This window comes from Salmo salar, chromosome 18 (genome assembly GCF_965601325.2).
Source record: "Salmo salar chromosome 18, fSalSal1, whole genome shotgun sequence".
Classification (NCBI taxonomy): domain Eukaryota; kingdom Metazoa; phylum Chordata; class Actinopteri; order Salmoniformes; family Salmonidae; genus Salmo; species Salmo salar.
In genome coordinates this window covers 17659815-17677495 of record NC_138308.1, presented here as the reverse complement: position 1 = coordinate 17677495, position 17681 = coordinate 17659815, and the positions used below count along the sequence as shown (strand labels likewise).

Here is a 17681-nt window from a genome sequence, read left to right as displayed (position 1 = left end):
TACTTTCATGTTTGTAGTTTATTGATGTATAATATTACAATTCATTTTGTATTTCTCCTCCACAGAGATCTTGTAACCTCTGTTATGTGCATTTTAATACATTAATTTGAAAGAATTAGGAATGTTAACATTATCAACCATGTATTTTCAAGGGCAATTCTGATGTATTCATTATCTCCAGCACCAAAACAGTATCGACATACACTGAGTGTACGAAACATTAGAAACACCTTCCTAATATTGAGTTCCACCCCCCTTTGCCCTCAGAACAGCCTCAATTCGTCAGGGCATGGACTCTACACAGCGTCAAAAGCATTCCACAGGGATGCTGGCCCATGTTGACTCCAATGCTTCCCACAGTTGTGTCTAGTTGGCTGGATGTCTATTGGGTGGTGGACCATTCTTGATACACACGGGAAACTGTTGAGCGTGAAAAACCCAGCAGCATTGCAGTTCTTGAAACAAACCGGTGCGCCTGGCACCTACTGCCATACCCCGTTCAAAGACACTTAAATCTTTTGTCTTGCCGATTCACCCTCTGAATGGCACACATACACAATTTATGTCGCAATTGTCTGAAGGCTTAAAAATCATTCTTTACAATTATCCTGTCTTCTCCCCTTCATTTACACTGATTGAAATAGATTTAACAGGTGACTTCAATAAGGGATCATAGCTTTCACCTGGATCCACCTGGTCAGTCTATGTTATGGAAAGAAGAGGTGTTCCTAATGTTTTGTACACTCAGGATGTTTCTCAAAATGCATACAACTGTGCTCCGAGCACGCAAATTGGAGCATGGGAGGGTCAGAGTATGAGCCAAAATCAAAGTATGCGAAACGGAGCACTGAGAGCACTTCTTGAATGCGTACTCTGTTTAAGTAATAATGCCCGGTGTTTGGATGATATATTGGCACTGGTGTTATAAATGCCAATATATCCTCCAAACACCGGCTTCAAGGGAATTATCACTTTTATTCAAGGAGTTACCAACATATTCAAATAATGATTGACATATTTTCATAAAAACATTATTTTGATAAATGAATTCATATCATTTCATTCTTCCACAAGATATAGTCCCGACACAAATCTAGGGTTGCTACACAAGCCGGCTGGTCGTTCGTTCTATTGGTTCGGTTGCTAGAGACGCGATCCAGTCGTTAGACCTTTTTGTTCTGTATCCATGGACGCGACTCAGTAGTTTGTTCTAAATGTTCCATTGCCATACTGGCTGGCAACGTTCTTATTCCTCGTTTGATAGCTAGCCAACTACGGCTAACTACGGCCAGAATAACAGCAAAGTAGCTGCATTTGCGATTGTTTAAACTGTTTTCTAGTGACATTTATTTAGATACATCCTTAACAATGAGCTAATGATGCGCGATTTCGCCTGGCATAGAAAATGTGCTCTCTCGTTAGGACACTGTTGTTCATAGGAGCTAGCCAACAACACAGCTAACACAATCACTTCAGTCTGAAGCTAGAAAGACTGCAAACTAGCTGCTCTTCAACTTCATTTAGTTTGACCTGTTTTCTGTTGACATTTCTTTGTATATATTCATAAAAATGATACCAGCTGATTCATGATTTCGACTGGCTAAGAACATCTGTCTGCCTGTCTGTCTAGTCCCGACTCCCGACATGTTCATTACTATGGGACAGCCGGAGATACATTTAAATATTGAAACAATGTTGCAAATGTTGGAGGACAGACTGCAAGGTTTACACAAATCTCTGCTGTTGAAAACCAAATGATAGTCTAAAAGAAATGGGAGATAATGTGTAGATGCTTTTTATAGTGGAGATCAAGTTTAGAAATTGCCTGGCTGGGTTGATGAGACAGTGGATTGCGCAGTGAGAGTAAATAGGTATTTCAATGTCATAGCATTAGCCGGTGGTAACTTGTGGAATAGACACCGGCTGGAATGTGGTTTTAACCAATCAGCATCCAGGATTAGACCCACCCATTGTATAATAGTACATATTTTGAAGCATGCATCGATGCAAGCTTCAATTGAAAGTATGGAAAGTATGCAAAGAAATATGACGCAGCCACGTAAAAAATGACGGCCATTATTTAAGCTGAAGCGAGAGAAAATACACTCTGAATTCAGAATGAAATGTTGCCTATTCACATCTCATATGTTGCCTGACTACAATATTTTATCTTGATACGTTAATAAATACATGCTGTGTTAATGTTTACCTGCCTACGTACCGTAGATCTCAAGCCCATAATAAGTCAATAGGGCTAACTGTCTAGCTACTACTTTTAGCTAGCCAGATAGCCACAAAGAATAGTTAGCTAGCTACCCATGAAAACTTGACATCTATCTTGCATAATATTCATTTTAGGTCATTTTTTGTTTAGTCTATTCTTGCCATTGTCCTGGCTGGATGAAGGTTCAGGGAATGGGGAAGTGAAGCGTGAGGTAATACAGTAGGGGGTGCTTCTCAAACGTAATGTTGTATGTCCTGTAGTCCTGTAAATGTTTTATACATTCTCCACACTCTCGTCCTCACAAGAACATACTCAAGAGAAAGCATCAGAGAATGCACTCAGAGCATGAGAGTGTGGAGCAAGGTAGTATGCATATGGAGAAACACCCTCAGTATATGTGAAAACAGTGCGTTTCTATGATCTGTGGTTAAAAAGATAATAGGGAAAGTCCTAAAAACAGGGTAGGATTAAAAGTAAAGAAAACTGTGATTTTCAAAACCTGCAATGACTTTCTAGCCAGAGCGAGGGTATTTTCATGCTCCCCACATCACCGCGAGTCTCATAGTCTTAGGGAATCACTGTTAAATAAATGTTTATTTTTTTACGTTCACATAGAACTTTTTTACTTTATATATATATGTTTTCTAGAAATGCGCCATTTTCACATATGAAGACACTATAATTGTGCTGGAGATAATGAAAATAAGGTTGAAAAGTGTTGGAATTGCCCTTTTAGGCCTGTTTTGGATAATAAATGACAGTACAAGTGATATAGAACATGTACTGTAGTAGATTTGCAGCCATTAAAAGTGTGTTATCCAAGTTTCAGAAACTGAACTTACACCTGTATGAGTTATTCTACGTAGCTAAGCACTGTAGCTACATATACAGCCCAGTGGAGAAAATATAGATATAATCATATTAAAACGCAAGAAAGGCACTGTTAAGCATTTACAGAAGAAACTAAGGGAAATGAACCATTAATTAACCAGTACATTTTATATAACTTCAGTCTGCAGACCAAGCATGACATTTCTTCAAAGGAAGACTCCATACTCTATAGTTAACTAAACTCAGCCTTCTTCCAATGGAGCAGACCTCTACAAGTACCTCCTGTCTGTCACATTGTTTTGATTATGTATCTGAAAAACATTTCATTACAGAGCATAAAACCACCAGTTACATATGCAGGTTCCAAAGTCTCCAAACGATTGTGCTTTCAGTTGTGCATTTATCGTACCAACTCTGCTCAAACACTGCGGCCATAGTCATATAATATCCCATTTTAACACACAGCTATGTAGATTTTGCAGGTCACATACTGTATTAACATAAATTATATACAGGTAACTGCCAAAATAAAGGAAACACCAGCATAAAGTGTCTTAATAGGGCATTGGGCCACCACGAGCTGCCAGAACAGCTTCAATGTGCCTTGGCATAGATTCTAACGTCTGGAACTCTATAATTTGGTGTTTTGTTGATGGTTGTGGAAAACGCTGTCTCAGGCATCGCGTTTTAGTATCTCCCATAAGGGTTAATTGGGTTGAGATCTGTTGATTGAGAGAGACACACACACATGAAAATATACTACAGTTTACTGTAGAATACTACAGTACTTACTATAGAAAATAATGATATAGTAAAATGTAGAATATTATACTACACAATGTAGTATCCCTCGATCATGTGTAGTACTTACTATAGAAGGTTGTAGTATAATGTAGAATACTATAGTAACTACTAGAGTATTATCCCGACAAAAAAACACTAGTAAATACTACAGTAATGACTGAAAATATACAAAAAAATGTTAACTATAGTAAATACTACAGTATTTCATTTGTATATACCCTGACCATTCCCCTACTCAATATCGCAATTTGTGCCACCCATAAGTGAGAAACCTACATGCCAAGTATAGACCATATATTGTGTTCCTTACAGGTTATGGAAAAGAGCAGAAGCTCTGAACTATCCGTTCAGACCCCAGTCCTACCTACCTACAGGTTATGCAAAATGTGCTCTTTTATTAGTTCTCCAGAAGGTTTCTTGAAGGAGAAAGCCTTCACTTCTGTCAAAGATTATAATACAATAACACTATAGTAAATACTACAGTAATGTCAGCAAAAACACTACAGTAAATACTACAGTATATTACAATCTGCAAAAACACTACATTAATTACTACAGTATATACTACAGTTTTCCTTTTACTACAGTATTTACACTATAGTTAACAGTAAATACTACAGTAAAGTCTGCAAAAACACTACAGTGAATACTATAGTATTTATACCAGAGTATACAATAGTATTTTGTCATGTGCGCACAAACACGCACACCCTTTAATAAACCCTTCTGCTACTTTGAGACACCTGTTTCAAAGTCACTGAGATCTTCTAGCCATGGGAGCCAAAATAATAGGCAACTGGACTTTTTCTATACATGACCCTAAGCATGATGGGATGTTAATTAACTCAGGAACCACACCTGCGTGAAAGTGCCTGCTTTCAATATACTTTGAATCCCTAATTTACTCAAGTGTTTTCTTTATTTTGGCAGTTATCTGTACATATTGCATTCTACAGTGTAATTGTTAATCAGCTAAGCCAAGTGCACTTATGCACCATAAAAACAAATGTGTTGAATGGAAGTTGTCATCGTTAACTCCACAGAAGACATTTAAGACTGTTGTGTCTGTCTCTTCTTCAAGAACAAAAAAGGTGCAACATAGAGGAAATCAAAATGTCTGACACAGTTTTGGGCATATTCTCACTCAAGAGCAGTCATCTGCGTTCAGGCTGAGTGGCAGTCAAACAGTGCTGCTGCCTGTGTACCACAAGGCAGTGGTACACATGAGCTGTAAGACAAGAAACCCTGCATTCTGTAGTGTTTATTGTGACCTACAACTGCAGTGTACCACAGCCTTGTTTCACTATCTACTGTATCACAGTCATAACTGATCTTATTTGGCTGCTGTTTGTCTTTCACTAAATGCCTTTAAAAGTCAAAAACAATGAATCCTACTGGAGCACGCAATCAGCAAATTGGATTTGTTCAAAATCAAATGGCCTCACAAGATTGTAGAATTTATTAGGAAAATAATTGACAAATTTACTTCAATAGGGTTATCTTCTTATGTTAATATCAAATTAATTATTGTATTATCTATTACTAATGGTGAGCTTGTTAGGAATACTTGGGTAATAATAGCTGACTGCTCCAAATTGCCTCTCAAGGGTTTGGAAGATACATGAATGGAACATGCAGGTAAACAGGTGAGATGTGGGCTTATGAGGTTGGACTCAGCCATCATAACTGTGGTTCCAAGGCTATCGAAGGGGCTCGGGGGCTTGAATGCTCTCGACCCTAAAGTGCGGTTTAGACATGCGGTGGTCATGCATAGTCAAGAGAGCAAACAGTACCCCTATCTGACCATCCTCTCTTTTGTTCAATCTTCCTCCCCCATCTCCCCTTCCCCTGTTAGTTTCTCAGCTTGTTGCTGTTTTAGGAAATAGTCCATGCAATGATATGCATGAGAGCACATCTTTTGTTGACATCTCAAACATCTTAAAAACAGAGTTATAATCAACAGTTTCAAATCTTTTTTTCTTTTTTTTTGTCCAGTGAATCCTTTATGCTGGATGGTCGTATTAGTAATGTGTGTGTTGGGGAGAAGGGGTTATTTTATTCACTCCTATGGAATAGTTATTTTAGTCGTACATGGGGAGGCTGGTTGAGGGACTCTGCACTGTCCATTGTGGTGATGTGGGGCCCGGTCAAACTGCTTGAGGACCCCCCATCTTCAGTCAGCAAGAGGTCCAAGCAGCCAGTACCGTCTGCTGTGGGATGGGACAGGAAGCCACTCTCCTGGGACAGGAAATCAAACTGGTCCACCTGCGGCTCCAGGTCACAGACGGTGATGAAAAGGTCTGTCTCACGCCAGTTGCTAACGTCGGGGTTGCCATGGGAGCCATCACTGGAACTGCTACTGTTGCCGAGCGGGGAGGACAGGTTGGGATGGTTGTCTGCAGATGGCTGGGTAAGGTTGTGTGCTGACCAGGACTTCCCCAGACCCTGTCCCTGTCCCCGCTCAGAGGGTACCCCCTCACATCCAGAGGAGAGCAGCAGCAAGGGGTCCACCTCCAGGCTCAAGTGCCTCCTCCAGGGGCCCTCTTCCCTCAAGTGGGGCTTCCCCCTCAGCTGCACTCTACTCTGGGCATGTTCCCCCTCTCTGTCCTCCTCTCCATCGTCCACCCTGGAGCCCACCATCACAGAGGGGCCTGAGCTCTCCTCCAGCCTACCCCTTCGAGGAGCATCCGGGGTGGGGCAGAGGGGGCGTCTGTGCTGGGGGCCAGTGGTGGGCAGCTGGAGAGTGGCGGCACCAGCGGATGGTGGAGGGGGCAGGAGGTTAGAGAAATGAGCTCGCCTGGGGAAACTACTGGGGGTGACGAGGAGCGGGTAGGGGCTATCAGGGGGCAGGAAGGGCAAGGGTGTGAGGGATGCGGTGGAGGCAGGGTAGGAGGGGGGGCAGGTGTTGAGGGTGAGCTCGCTGGGGGCCAGTATGAGCTGGAGGCCCCTGGGGAGATGGTCACCTGTTGTTGACCGGGACATACCCCCACCCCCTTCACCTGGATGCCCTCTTACACCCTCCCCTCCCAGGGGGGAGCCAGAGGACAGGTCCTTGCTGAGGATGGAGCTCTGGTAGTCGGATGTCTGGTGCTCCAGCTCGAAAAGGGGCAGGGAGGAGAGGGTGAGGGCAGAGGAGCCCTGCCTGTACACATCTAGCAGAGAGTCCAGCTTTGACTCTATGGACGTCACCTGGGGGGGGGGGGGGGGGGTTGACAGTTAAAAGCAACAAGGGTTCACTGTGCAAGTGACAAACACACACTATAGACACTAAACAAAAATATAAACGCAACAAGCAACAATTTCAAAGATTTTACTGAGTTACAGTTCATATAAGGAAATCAGTCAATTGAAATAAATGAATTAGGTCCTAATCTAAGGATTTCACATGACTTGGAATACAGATATGCATCTGTTGGTCACACCTCTCAACATCAACTGTTCAGAGGAGACTGCGTGAATCAGGCCTTAATGGTCGAATTTCTGCAAAGAAACAACTGCTTAAGGACACCAATAATAAGAGACTTGCTTGGGCCAAGAAACACGAGCAATGGACATTAGACCGTTGGAAATCTGATGAGTACAAATTTGAGATTTTTGGGCCAGACCGTGTCTTTGTGAGATGCAGAGTAGGTGAACGGATGATCTCCGCATGTGTGGTTCCCACCATGAAGCATGGAGGTGGTGGTGTGATGGTGTGGGTTGCTTTGCTGTGATTTATTTAGAATTCAAGGCACACTTAACCAGCATGACTACCACAGAATTCTGCAGCGATCCCATCTGGTTTGCTCTTAGTGGGACTATCATTTGTTTTTCAACAGGACAATGACACAACACACCTCCAGGCTATTTGACCAAGAAGGAGAGTGATGGAGTGCTGCATCAGATGACCTGGCCTCCACAATCACCCAACCTCAACCCAATTGAGATGGTTTGGGATGAGAGTGAAGGAAAAGCAGCCAACAAGTGCTCAGCATATGTGGGAACTCCTGCAATACTGATGGAAAAGCATTCCAGGTGAAGCTGGTTGAGAGAATGCCAAGAGTGTGCAAAGCTGTCATCAAGGCAAAGGGTGGCTACTTTGAAGAATCTAAAATCTAAAATATATTTTGATTTGTTTAACACTTTTTTGGCTACTACATTGATTCCATATGTGCTATTTCATAGTTCTGATGTCTTCACTATTATTCTACAATGTAGAAAATAGTAAAAATAAGAAAAACCCTTGAATGAGTAGGTGTGTCCAAACTTTTGACTGGCCATCGAAAGTGAGCATTTGTCCACTGAAGTCAGTTACGACGCCGAACTGCAGTCAGGTCAAGACCCTGGTGAGGACCACGATCATGCAGATGAGCTTCAGATGAGCTGGCGTGGTTACATGTGGTCTGCGGTTGTGATGTCGGTTGGACATACTGACAAATTCTCAAACACAACGTTGGAGATGGCTTATGGTAGTGAAATGAACATTACGTTCTCTGGAAACGGCTCTTTTGGACATTCCTGCAGTCAGCATGCCAATTGCACGCCCCCTCAAACTTGACATCTGTGGCATTGTGCTGTGTGACAAAACTGCACATTTTAGAGTGGCCTATTATTGTCCCAAGCACATGGTGCACCTGTGTAATGATCGTGCTGTTTAATCAGCTTCTTGATATGCCACGCCTGTCAGGTTCATGGATTATCTTTGCAAAAGAGAAATGCTCACAAAATTTCAAGGATATTTTATTTCAGCTCGTGAAACATAGGACCAACACTTTACATGTTGCATTTATATTTTTGTTCAGTATAATTGACTCAAATGCTCACCTGTCTCTCCACTTTACACACACGTCCCAGCATACTCATGTCCCCCAGTGTGTCCCCATCAGGGTGAAGCTTGTCCCTGATCTTTTTGTCCATGGGGATCTGGCCCTTACCCAGTATCTGATCCACCCTGTGATACACACATTTCATTGAATTAAACACAAATAGTGGACTTTGATAGCCAGTTGGTACATTATATTTTCACATGGTTCAGACAGGTGGTTTTACGTGTGAAGTTTCACATGTACTTTTTTCTTTCTTGACAAAAATAATTCCCCACATGTGGCATTTCTTTCACACATACATTTTCCCACTTCCACTACATCTGGTCGCCCATTCAGGTCCGCACCTGATTTGATTTGATTTAGCCCATTCAAATCAAATGTTATTTGACCGAGACGCACCGCGACAGAAAGACAATCTCATTTAAAGCATCAGAGCCAGCGAAATAGCGCCCCTCTGTCTCAGTATTTTTAGACCAAGTATCTGATGCTGTCTGGACCAAATGAGTATGGCATGTCATACTATTTCTGGCCAGACAGAATCAAATATTGTACATGGGCTATAATGTAGGGGGGCGCTGTTTCGCTAGCTCGCATGTTTTCTCCGGTGACATAGGTTTAGCAGAGAGGAAGAGACGAAGCGAGAGGGCTCACTCTCGCCAACATTTGTCCAGAATAAGCCCAATGTGTTTCTATGGGAATAATATACAGAAATAAGGTTTTCGCCTGCCTTCCGCCTTTGGTACAAAAACGTCCATTGTTAGGGTGGAGACGTGCATCTCGTTATTATATACGGATCTCTGAGTTCAGCCTTTTGCGAATTGGAAAGGAAAGTTGTTAGGATGCTGGAGTCCCCTAAAATAAATGGATATTTCGCCGTTATAGGCTATAATTACTCCTGTCTAAATAAAATAATAAAAAATTATTCACCAGGGAGCATGACTTAGCCACAGAGGATCATTAGCTTATTTTATTTTTAAATAGCTGTGTATTGTTTCAAATCACAATCGTTTAGGCCTATGCCTATTTGGGAAGCCCGCAATTTGGTTAACGCGTGTGGCAATATGTCTAGCTGATTGAGTTGTGGCTGTCAGTGATACGCATCTACAATATATGTGAAGATAATGTGTCTTGAGTATAATTGAAAATGTTGCATGAAGAAGGGGAGTGGTGTGTGGCAAAGATATGGCGCATCTCTATCCAGAATGTACTCAGCTGTCTCCCGCCAATTCTGGCGCATTCATTGTTTCATTGTGTGAATTGTTTTCCCTTTGATTGTTTATTTGTTTGATCAATTCCCCATAACTTATGTCACCAGTAGGGCTAGCAAATGTACAGTTAATCCCCCATCATTTGGTTATATGAATTTCTGCTAATGCATGTTTTACTTATGCTACAGTCATTCTCAGAATTCCCAACCTGCTCTATTTGTGAGAAACACGATGTTTTATTTCATAACCATTACTAGTTTTGTAAAAAATATATATATATATTGTATTTTGTTTGGAGTGCTCCATGTGAGCAATGAGCACATGTCTGGTTTTGTCTTTCCTGATAATGTTGGCGAGCACGTGCACCTGAGCACACAGAAGTAGGCCTACTTGGCCTGCTGCGTGCAAAAGTAGGAAAGTGCCCAATTAGCAATGTTTGATTTCTGATTGTCATAATTTATCACGTCCACCTCTAATAAGCTGAGCTTAGTCATTTTTTCTTCACCTCACACAGAAAGTCAATGAAGTCAGTTTTTTTAACATCCATTGCTAATGATAGCTCCTCGGTATATGAAAAATATTTCCAAAACTGCCGGCCTGGATGATCACCAAGCCTAGTTGAGAAAGAGCAAAATGTCATGATCTGATGACTCCATATATCTAGTGGAAACTTCATTAAAATACAGCGGTCTGTCCGGAGCTCACTGGTGCGGAAAACTCAGAGAGCCCGGAATAGGCTAGTTGATAGATATAATGTTGCTACTTCGCTAGCTTCTTTAACTTTTAGATTTTTATCGTTTTACTTTTTATGATTAACCAGGTGACAATGATTTTGAGAGACGAAAACGTTATTATTTAAATGAAACTGTTCCACGAAAATGCACATAATATAATCATAACTGGCATGCAGATCGGTAAAAGTGGTAGAAGAAATTGTAAGCTTCCTCAAACTTGAAACTCACGAGCTGCCTATAGTCTTTACTATAACACTCATTAAAACAATTGTGAACGCGCAAGCGTGTGCACACATAGGAGGTCCCTGAAAAAAACGTGCCTGCCTATGGAAATCAAATGCCCCTCCAACTGATTCCTTCTGGCGCTGGCCCTGCTCCCATCCTGGGACCGGTCAGGGCCGACCCTGCTTAGCTTCCGAGGCAAACCAGCAGTGGGATGCAGGGTGCTATGTTGCTGGAATGAATGTGCCAAAACTTGCAACTTGGAACAAGGCAGTGAAAGCAAAGGCCAGGGTAACATCACCAAAGATATGGAAAACTGCAAGAAGTGGTTTCCATGCAACATTTTGTTTTGCTACCAATACTTTAGGGTTTATGTTTTGCTTTCGATATCATTATTTTTGTTTGCAATACTTAGAATTGTGTCCTCTACTTCTGTAGTTTTGCTTGATATTGACCATCCATGATATCAACATTTTAGTTTTAACCATGTCTATATGGTTAAACAAACATTTTTCAAATCAGGAGAATAACATTATTCCACATGTGAAAGTGAGATTTTCACATGTGGAGTTCTCTTACATGTGAAACTGAAATTTTGATTTTCACTCTCTCATGTGGAATTTCAAGTTCAAATGTGCAAAAACGATCACATGTAAATATATAATCTGCAGTTTCACATGTGAAATTAAACACACGTTCACATGTAAAAACTGCAAATTTGACATGTGTTTTTTGTAAGGGCAGGCTATAGTTAAAACACAATCATACAGTGTTTCTAAACTACAGTTTAAATCAACTACAATGCAATCTACAGTGCATGATAAAAAACAACAATCTGCACCAACTAGTAACTACAGCCATTCAGTTCACAAAATATCCATGTTGAGAGCAGAGGAGACTGGTGGGACGAGCTATGGGAGGATAGGCTCATTGTAATGGCTGGAATGGAATTCATGGAACAGATTCGAACATGTAGATTCCATATGTTTGATGTGTTTGATACTACTCCATTCCAGCCATTACAATGAGCCCGCCCTCCTAGCCTCCTCTGGTTGACAAAATCCTTAGTCATTAGCCAGTCCTTTGAAGGAGGAAAATCGATTCTGTTAGTAAAGATACAGCAGCAGCTGTCAATCTATTTCCCCGAAGCACAGCAACATGCAAAAGATTTGAAACAGACCACACATTCATAACAGCTTTTCTTCTACCACACGCTTGGCGAGATGTTACACACGTAACATCTGCTTGTTGAATGCGTCCGTTGGTTAGAAAGCATATGTCATCAGGGAGTCCAGAGCTCCTACAACTGGGTTGCTTCTGGGAAAGCAGTGTCTCCTGTCTAGTCAATATGCAGAACTATAGTGATCGAAATCAAAAGATCTAAAAGTAACTAGATAGTGTAAGCAATATGGTAGAAACTCTTCTAGTCCCATTGGAAGCCTGCAGGTTGAGCCATCACCATTTCACCTTTAAACCTATCCTGTCTCTGTGGATCTACAAACACAGGCTTTGTGCTCCCTGATGGACACATGGACATAGTACCATCTCCTTTCAAACTCTGTCTTCTGTGTGAGGGACCGGGGACAGGGTGGAGTTGGGGGTAGTGGCTAGGGGGTTTATGTTATTAGGGGTTGGTGTGGGAGGGGGGTTGTCTAACCCTGGGGCGGACTTCCTCCTGGCCTGGCTGTAATATAATTGCAGGGAGGGGGAGGACATGTTCCTGGGTTTGCTGCTCAGGGTGTGGCCCACTCCAGTGTCCAGTCTGTATGAGAGAGACATGGGGGTCAGATACAACACACACACACACACACACACATTCAGACTCTTGAAGCGTAGCAAAAAAGGACAACTACAGGCACCACGTACCCGCTACAATTACATTCTCCAAAACAGACTAACTACTAGAATCCACTAGTAGATTCCACTCTATTAATCAGTAAAAGTACACAATGTAATGTCATGTCTAACAGGATTATATCACTGATATAACCGAAGACAACAATCTAAACTCCTGAAATGTTATGGTTGGTTAGTCTCAGACAATAACGCAATGCAAGAGACTACAGTCACACATAGAGATGTATGAGATGTCTACAATTAGGCGGGGGGGGGGGTTGTCTAACCCTGGGTCAGACTTCGTCCCTGGCATGCACTTCCTCCTGGCCTGGCTGTAATATAAATGCGGGGGGGGGGCACAGCCTGGGAGGGAGAGGTACATAGGAGGGTCAGATATATACACACACGCAAACACACACGTTAATGAAGTGGAGAAGGTGAACATACGTATATAGAAAGGTGTGTGAGTGCGTGTGTTTCAGTGTCTGTGTGTCTGCTTGTGTGTGTAGTGTGTGCACTCTTAGAAAAAAATTGGTTCCAAAAGTGTTCCTTGGCTGTCCCCATAGGAGAACCATTTTTGGTTCCCAGGATAATTTTTTTTTGTTTCCACGTAGAACCCTTTTGGGTTCCATGTAGAACCCTCTGTGGAGGGTTCTAAATGAAACCCAAAAGTGTTCTACCGGGAACCAAAAGGGTGCTACCTGGAACTCAAAAAGGGTTCTTCAAAGGGTTCTCCTATGGGCACAGCTGAAGAACCCTTTAGGTTCTAGATAGCTCCTTTTTTCTAAGAGTGTGTGTCTGTGCATCTCACCTAGTCTGTAGACTCTTGATTCTGCAGAGCATATCCAGGTGTCCTGCAGAGTACTGCTCTATCACATCCTTCACATCGTATGGACGCAGAGTCTCCTTAAACTTCTTCTTTGCTACATGAAACTTCATGATCCTGAGTGGAAAAGAAGGGAGAATCACAAAGAGAGCCGTCAATGTTCTACCTGTCATCTCTAAGTCAGCCACTAGAGGGTAACAACAGCTTAACTATGCATAACCCTGTATGTTGGCAAGAAGCTGACAGTTGTTATTGTAGCCTTTATTTTTGTGTATTTAAACATTTTTTAAAACAAGACCAGCTTTCAAAAATATATTTCTCAGTTTATTTTATCTTTCTTGAGATACAATCAGTTCTTTGCATCACTTCTTGTTTTTGTAACTTTTGATTTTATTTAACCTTTATTTAACTAGGCAAGTCAGTTAAGAACAAATTCTTATTTACATTGACGGCCTACCAAAAGGCAAAAGGCCTCTTGCGGGACCAGGGGGTGGGATTAAAAATAAAATAAAAATATAGGACAAAACACACATCACAACAAGAGAGACAACACAACAGTACATAAAGAGAGACCAAAGACAACAACATAGCATGGCAGCAACATATGACAACACAGCATGGTAGCAACACCACATGACAACAACATGGTACAAACACAAAACATGGTACAAACATTATTGGGCATAGCCAACAGCACAAAGGGCAAGAAGGTAGAGACAACAATACATCACGTGAAGCAGTCACAACTGTTGTTGCTTTTAAAAAAGAATTAGGCTATCTTTATTATTTTTAAACTGGATTAACATCATACATTGTAAGTTCCATCACATTTACATTATGTATGTATGATAATGCATAAAAAAAATCTAAAGTCAAGAACTTCCCATTGTTCACCCCCTCCTCCTTTTGTTTTGATGGTTCTTCTCATTTTCAGTTCCATCCATCAGTTCCTAATTTGTTTAAAAACTTTTTCACCAGGTGTTGGATCTGGTTCGGTGAACAGAACCAAAAACCGGAAAATAATGACATTTCACATTGGATTATTAACTACATAAAGGTAAGATGTGTTTTTAATTCTGGTGCCGCTCCGCACACGGAAGCTTGTTAGCTAGCTAGCTTCTCTGGTCCAACGTTAATCCAACTCTGAAGTTCAGACATTCAGAGTTCCTCCACAGAAGCTGCTCCTCCGTAGGTATAATTCTGTGGGCCTAATTCAGATAATGCATGTCATCACAAAATGCCCAGCGCTTCAAGCCAAGCCTCCTCTTTCACTCTCTCCCAACCTGCAAAATGTTAGTTGCATCTCGTACTCTACACTTGTCTTTCCATCACGAATACAAACAACTCACTGAGCAACAGCTTGCCTGCTCCATAGCAAGCTGCCCTATCTGCACTGCATAATTCATGAAGTAATTTAATGTTGAGCTAAATGTAAAGAAAACAATGATTTCAGAGGTCTAAAAAGGAACAGAAAGGAATGATATAAACAGGTATTTTTGGGGGGGTTTGAACCGGTTCAGAACATTATTTGGCTGGTCAGAACAGTGGAACGGATGATTCTGCTCAGAACTAAACGACTGGAAAATCATTTTGGTTCCAACCCCTGGCCTTTACCTTTTATTTTCAGAGCATCAGTTAAAAAAATATTACTCAGATATTTTCACAAGAACATTATGAAACCTTAGCTCATGTCAACAAAACCTGACTGAGCTATGTTGAAACCAAACCATGCTAGAATTGTATTATCCCTCAACCTTAATGTACTGTACAAGTACAACTACTGCTGGGTAAATAATATTGATGCAGGTAAGTGGATCTACAGTTGGTTCATTCTGACCCCCTGATGGCTTCAGAATTGCTCCAGTTGCTCATTAGCCTCACTGTATAAATGAAAACCATCATGACAGATGAGCTACTGCAATAATAGTTCTGACTGAGAGGGTGTCAACCCGACACCCTGGGAAAGCCAGGGGCATGTCTCCACTCCCGTTGCCCATTGAGGGGGCCTGCTGAGTGGGCAGGCTGGGCCAGGGGAGAGGGGGTCCTCTGGAGCAACAACCTGGTGTTGGGAATTGGGGTGTTGGCAGCCAATCAAAATAGGACATCTTCCGACACCGTCAGAGAGAGGTGAGGGAGAGGGGGAGGTAAAGGAAAATGGAGAGTCCGAGGGAGGGAGGGAGAGAGAGAGAGAAGAGGTAGTAAAAAAGAGAGTGAGAGGTGCTGAGTGAGGGAGAGGGGGGAGGAGAGGGAGAGACAGTACCATTAGGGTGGCCACATTAGTAAACAGAGACACGTTGCTGGTGCGAGAGTGAGTAACTGGACAGCTGTAACAAAAAACACAGCCCCCAAAACTGTACTCCCTGACCTCTCACTGAGTAAACAGAATCCCCTGAAGCACCACAGAGCCTCACAGCAGTAGGCTGTGGACTGACAGAGACTGTCAGCGAAAACACCTCCCTGGTCAGGCAGACAACCACAGTACCGTAGTATCCACATGTCTTGCCCTGTGAGAGTATGTGAACAACATAGAGGAGGTCCATGCTCTGGATCTGGATCTAAGAACCTGGAAGGCTCAGATATATATTCTTACAATATATGTCTATGTTTACGATTGTTGTAGTGTATGCATTCGCTATGTACACTGTTTACAACAGCCAAGCCCTGAACAAAATAGAATGAACGTTTTACAAAGGATTGTGTAAGAAAACACAAGTCTACATAGAGATTTGTATAGAGATATAGATAAATCAAATCAGATTCTATTCATCGCATGCTTCATAAACAACAGGTGTGGACTAACAATGAAATTCTTACTTACGGGCCCTTCCCAACAATACAGCGAGAAAGAAAATAGAGAAATAATAGAAAAGTAAAATGCCATTCCATTCACTCCGTTCCACCCATTATTATGAGCCTTCCTCCACTTATCAGCCTCCACTGCTATATACAAGGAGTACCAGTACAGAGTCGATGTGCAGGGGTACGAGGTAATTGAGGTAGATATGTACATATAACCAGGAATAAAGTGGCAGATAGTAAACAGTAGCAGCATCGTATGTGGTGAGTCAAAAAAGTTAGTGCAACAAGGGTCAATGCAGATAGTCAGGGTAGCTATTTGGTTAACTGTTTAATGAACTATTTAGCAGTGTTATTGCCTGGGGGTAGAAGCTATTCAGCGTCCTGTTGTTTGAAGACTTGGTGCATCGGTATTGCTTGCAGTGGTAGCAGAGAGAACAGTCTATGATAAGCACTCACCTGACGGCTCTGATGACAGCCTTCTGTGGAGCTGATATGTCCTCCATGGTGACATCACAGTGGCAGCCCCTGTCGTCGAACGTGTCATCATTCCCCATTCCTGTGTCCACTGAGATACAGACAGAGGGGTTGTGTCAAATTTACTTGTCTCTTATACTGCCATAGCCCGCTAGTCAGCTTCCAATTGGCTCTTTAAACCCCTCACCGTTGCATCTCTTCCCGAGGTCATAATTACAAAAGAGAATGCATTCTAAATTAAAGGTGTCCAAATAAGGTGTCCTTCCTGACAGACTTCAGCTCCAAGCTGAAATTCCACAATATAATATTTCAATATAAGTTGGTAGCTTTCCATTTTCTCCTCAAATGAAAATTGGATCTCTAGGAATGGTCAATAATTGTCCACTCAGCTGTATGCGTGATGAGCGAAGGATGCATACATCACTTAGCCAATAATATGAGAGTTGTCAGAGTTTCTCAGGTTAGATTGATTTTTAATAGGATAAGTGTCCTGAAGAGCACAGATAAAGAGCATAGATATACAGGGGAGAGGCGGGGTGACAGAAACAGGGAACTTCTCAGCCAAACACTTCCCCCCCTCTATTAGAAGGTTACATACAGCTTGAATTCTCTGTTACAGTAGAGGTTTATACACTGAGTGTACAAAACATTAAGAACACCTGCTCTTTCCATGACATAGACTGACCAGGTGAATCCAAGTGAAAGCAACGATCCCTTTTTGATGTCACTTGTTAAATCCACTTAAATAGTCAGGGGGCTGGAACATAATTAAAAATAATTTGTAGACTGCAAATTGACCTCAAGAAGCCCAAACAGATATGTTTGACTAAAACATAATTTCAAAACTTGCTTACATTTGTATACAATCACATATCTCTCTATTATGCGTGGGAATACTTGGGAACAGATTTCATCAAT

General features: G+C 41.8%; 1 protein-coding gene across 2 annotated transcripts in view; it reads right to left on the bottom strand.

The window, feature by feature from the left end:
- The window catches only part of kcnq5a (potassium voltage-gated channel, KQT-like subfamily, member 5a), a 111387-nt gene continuing 93706 nt past the window's right edge, over positions 1-17681 (bottom strand). For both annotated transcript variants that reach the window (XM_014154579.3, XM_014154578.3), the window contains 4 exons: positions 16746-16854; positions 13476-13607; positions 8663-8789; positions 1-7048 (listed from right to left, as the gene is read on the bottom strand). In XM_014154579.3, the coding sequence (XP_014010054.1) occupies positions 5936-7048; positions 8663-8789; positions 13476-13607; positions 16746-16854 (1481 nt within the window). In that variant the 3' untranslated portion in view covers positions 1-5935. The remainder of the gene's footprint in view (positions 7049-8662; positions 8790-13475; positions 13608-16745; positions 16855-17681) is intronic.